We start from the raw sequence: 3,731 nt of genomic DNA, 5'->3' as shown, positions 1-3,731 counted from the left end.
AAAATATAATTGTTTTTGTAAATAACAGTTCACTGCTGCATCACTAGTTATCAGTTTGTAAAATTTCTTATTGCATCAATCAAAGTATTAGAGTCATGTACCTGACTACATAATTATATTATTTTAAATGAAATACACTGAAAAGGAAAGGAATTAAAATACTTACTTCATTTAAAATTCTTTAACTTTAAAATATACAGTTTATATTATGCTAAATTTTGAACATTTACAATGCAATTTATATGTCCTTTAAGAGGTATTTTATTATCAAACATACCACATAATGCTCAAAAGCAAAGCTACAGACTTATTAAAAAAATGACTGTAAGAGATGCATTAAATTCAGCTCTTGATGAAGAATTAGCACGAGATGAAAGTGTCTTTATTATGGGGGAAGAAGTTGCACAGTATGATGGTGCATATAAAGTAACCAAAGGTCTTTGGAAAAAGTATGGAGATAAAAGATTAATTGATACACCTATAACAGAAGCTGGATTCTGTGGTATAGCCATTGGAGCAGCACTTGCAGGTCTAAGACCAATATGTGAATTTATGACATTCAATTTTTCAATGCAAGCTATTGATCGTATAGTAAATGGTGCTGCTAAAAATTTTTATATGAGTGCAGGAAAATATTCTGTACCCATTGTATTTCGTGGTCCAAATGGTAATGCTAAAGGTTTAGCAGCACAACATTCTCAATGTTTTGCAGGATGGTATATGAGTATACCTGGCCTAAAAGTTATGTCACCAACAACTTGTGAAGATTATAGAGGTTCTTTAAAAGCTGCTGTTCGAGATCCTGATCCAGTAGTAGTTTTAGAAAGTGAAGTACTTTATAATATAGAATTTCCTGTATCAGATGAAGTTATGGATAAGAATTTTGTCATACCTATTGGTAAAGCTAAAATTGAAAAATCTGGTAAACATATTACTTTAGCTTCACATGGCCAAGCAACCCTCTATACAATGCAAGCAGCAGAAATTCTAGCTGGAGAAGGAATAGAAGCAGAAGTGATTAATTTACGTTGTCTTAGACCACTAGATTGGGATACAATTTTTAAATCTATTACAAAAACACACAGACTGATGACTGTTGAATTAGGATGGCCTGTGTGTGGGGTGGGTTCAGAAATTGTAGCAACAATAATGGAAAATCCAGTATTTTTTCAACTTGATGCACCGGCTGTTCGTTGTACTGGCATTGATGTACCAATGCCATATGCAGAAAATATTGAGTATGAATGTACACCAAAAGAACATCATATTGTGAGCTTTGCTAAAAAAGTTTGTGGTGTAAAAGTATAACTTTTGAGAATAAAATTATGTTTACTACAAAATCATTTAGTTTTCTTTATATTATATTGCATAACATATTTATAATAGTGACTCGAAAAATAGATATTATAAATGTATTCATATTATGTTTATGTATCAGTAAGTGTGTAGAATAAATTCATACTTTTGAAGTATTCTAAGTGGATTTAAAATGAAAATATGAATTTTGAAGGGTCATTCTTTTATTTTATTGTTTTTGACTGTTGAAATAACTTTGATATGAAATGTTAGAACAATAATTAAGGTGAAATATAATTATAATATTCTTATATTTCAGAATGTTAAAGTTTGATGCTGCATTGATGGCTTTCTGGAATTTTAATAATTAAATATTTTGCTGAACATGTTTTTTAACATGGTATCTTAGGTATGTTACATTTATAATAGCATTAAAATATTGTAATTAAGAAGAGAATATTAATGATTTTATTTACAAATTTAATCTTCGTATTTAGTTATTTGTAACATATTATAAGTTGCAAAATTATAAATTATGTGAGAAGTTTATTGTGTTTTCATTATATTTGTAATAAAATAATTTGATTAAAAATATCATAAAAGAAACTAAAAAAATATTAAAGACTTAATTCTAAGAATTAATGAAGATATGTACATTTTTTCTGTTTATAATAAAATGTAGAGGTATTAAAAAATTATTAATGCAATGTGATTTAAATATTTGTTTTAGCTTTGCTCTTTTATAAAATAAGAATTGTGGGCTGAAAAAGGAATATTTAATATAATATGTTTGCAATCTCTTTTTCTTTGTATAATATGCAAATACTGTAAATCAAAAAACTTGATTTATATTAAAATTGGATAAGAATTTGAAATGAACTAAAAATTGAAATGTTTAATCTGTCTAATTTTACTAGAATAAGTATAATTAATGTAAGTAACATTGGGTTAATATATTTATATGTGATACAATAGAATGTATACACCACAAAGAAAAATTTTTTGGTTTGCAATAATTAGTAGGATAGTGGTTTTAATTTTACAATTTATTTTTAATTTTTTGTGCCCTGATCATCATGCAGATGCATTTAGAAGTCCTACTGATAATTCTGAACCTGTTTCATTGTATGATAATATAATTGTATCTTTATTCAGTGGTCTTATACGATGGGATGGTCAATATTTTATACATATAGCAAAATATGGTTATACATATGAAAATACTTTGGCTTTTTATCCATTATATCCCCTATTAATTAGAATTATTTCTGTTCCTATAAGAAGAATATTTTTTGTATTGAATGTTCATAGTTCTTTGATTATTGCAGCTGTATTAATTAATATTATATGTTTTGTAAAATCTGCTGTTATATTTTATGAACTCAGTAAGGCAGTATTAAAAAACACAAGTATAGCTTATAAAACAGCAATATTGTACTGTATAAATCCAGCTACTATATTTTTCTCTGCTGTATACTCAGAATCTTTATTTGCTTATCTAACATATTACAGTATGTTACAATCTATTAAATTAGATCCATATGTATCTTTTCCAATAGCTTTATCTATTCTTACGAGATCAAATGGCATGGTCAATATAGGATTTCCTATATATTTTGAATTAAAAAAATTATTTCGTAATTATGTAATAAACAATGCAAATTTTTCAATGAAAGCACTTTCTCAGTTGATATTTAAAATGACTACATTGCGAAGTTTTTGTTTAATATGTAATACAATAATTATATCAATATTTCCATTTATTTTGCTACAAATATATAATTATATCATATTTTGTATTCCTAATAGTAATCAAACATTTATTCCTGAACATATTGCTAATTATAGCATTATAAATAATTTAATACTACCTGGTAATCATATAGAATGGTGTCATTTAAAAATTCCAGTAGCATATTCTTATATTCAGAAAAAATATTGGAATGTAGGATTTTTTAATTATTATGAAATAAAACAAATACCAAACTTTTTTCTAGCATTTCCAATATTATATATCATGTTTACATGCATAAAGGAATATATTTTTGAGCATAAAAGATATTTTTATACATTGGGATTTATTAAAGGTAGTGAACATAATATGCAGATCAAGAGAAAGAAATATCCATCTGAAATGTTAGTGTTTGTTATTCATGGTTTATTTTTGAGTACATTTTGTACTTTGTTTGTACATATTCAAGTAAGCACACGTTTAATAAGTTCTGCAAGTCCATTAATGTATTGGTATTGTGCTTTATTAATCTCCTATGTGCCATATAAAGATGATAATAATATATATGAAAATGAAGAAAATGGTTCTTCTAAATGGAAAGTATTTTTGTTAACACAGAAGAAGTATGTTTTAAAAGATATACTTATACTATCTTATTTTTTAGGATATACAATTGTAGGTTGTTTTATGTTTTCAAATTTTT

The 3,731-nt window shown here is 25.9% G+C and overlaps 2 protein-coding genes across 2 annotated transcripts; both read left to right on the top strand.

Annotated features, from left to right (window-relative positions):
- Positions 1-205: 205 nt before the first annotated feature.
- Positions 206-1,308, top strand: LOC108578575 (pyruvate dehydrogenase E1 component subunit beta, mitochondrial-like). Its single transcript, XM_017941939.1, has one exon. The coding sequence runs from the start codon at positions 232-234 to the stop codon at positions 1,306-1,308; it is 1,077 nt and encodes a 358-aa protein (XP_017797428.1). The 5' UTR covers positions 206-231.
- A 964-nt stretch (positions 1,309-2,272) lies between these two features.
- LOC108578582 (GPI mannosyltransferase 2) lies at positions 2,273-3,724 on the top strand (the record flags this gene model as incomplete). The annotated part of the gene is made up of 1 exon (XM_017941947.1): positions 2,273-3,724. A coding segment is annotated over exon 1 (1,452 nt), but the record flags the coding sequence as incomplete, so codon positions are not given.
- Positions 3,725-3,731: the final 7 nt, after the last annotated feature.

This window comes from Habropoda laboriosa, unplaced genomic scaffold (genome assembly GCF_001263275.1).
Source record: "Habropoda laboriosa isolate 0110345459 unplaced genomic scaffold, ASM126327v1 scaffold41, whole genome shotgun sequence".
Taxonomy (NCBI): domain Eukaryota; kingdom Metazoa; phylum Arthropoda; class Insecta; order Hymenoptera; family Apidae; genus Habropoda; species Habropoda laboriosa.
This window is presented reverse-complemented; position numbering and strand designations above follow the sequence as displayed.

Excerpts from the sequence above, each read along its gene's own strand:
- LOC108578575 (XM_017941939.1), top strand. The coding sequence starts at position 232 with ATGCAATTTATATGTCCTTTAAGAGGTATTTTATTATCAAACATACCA.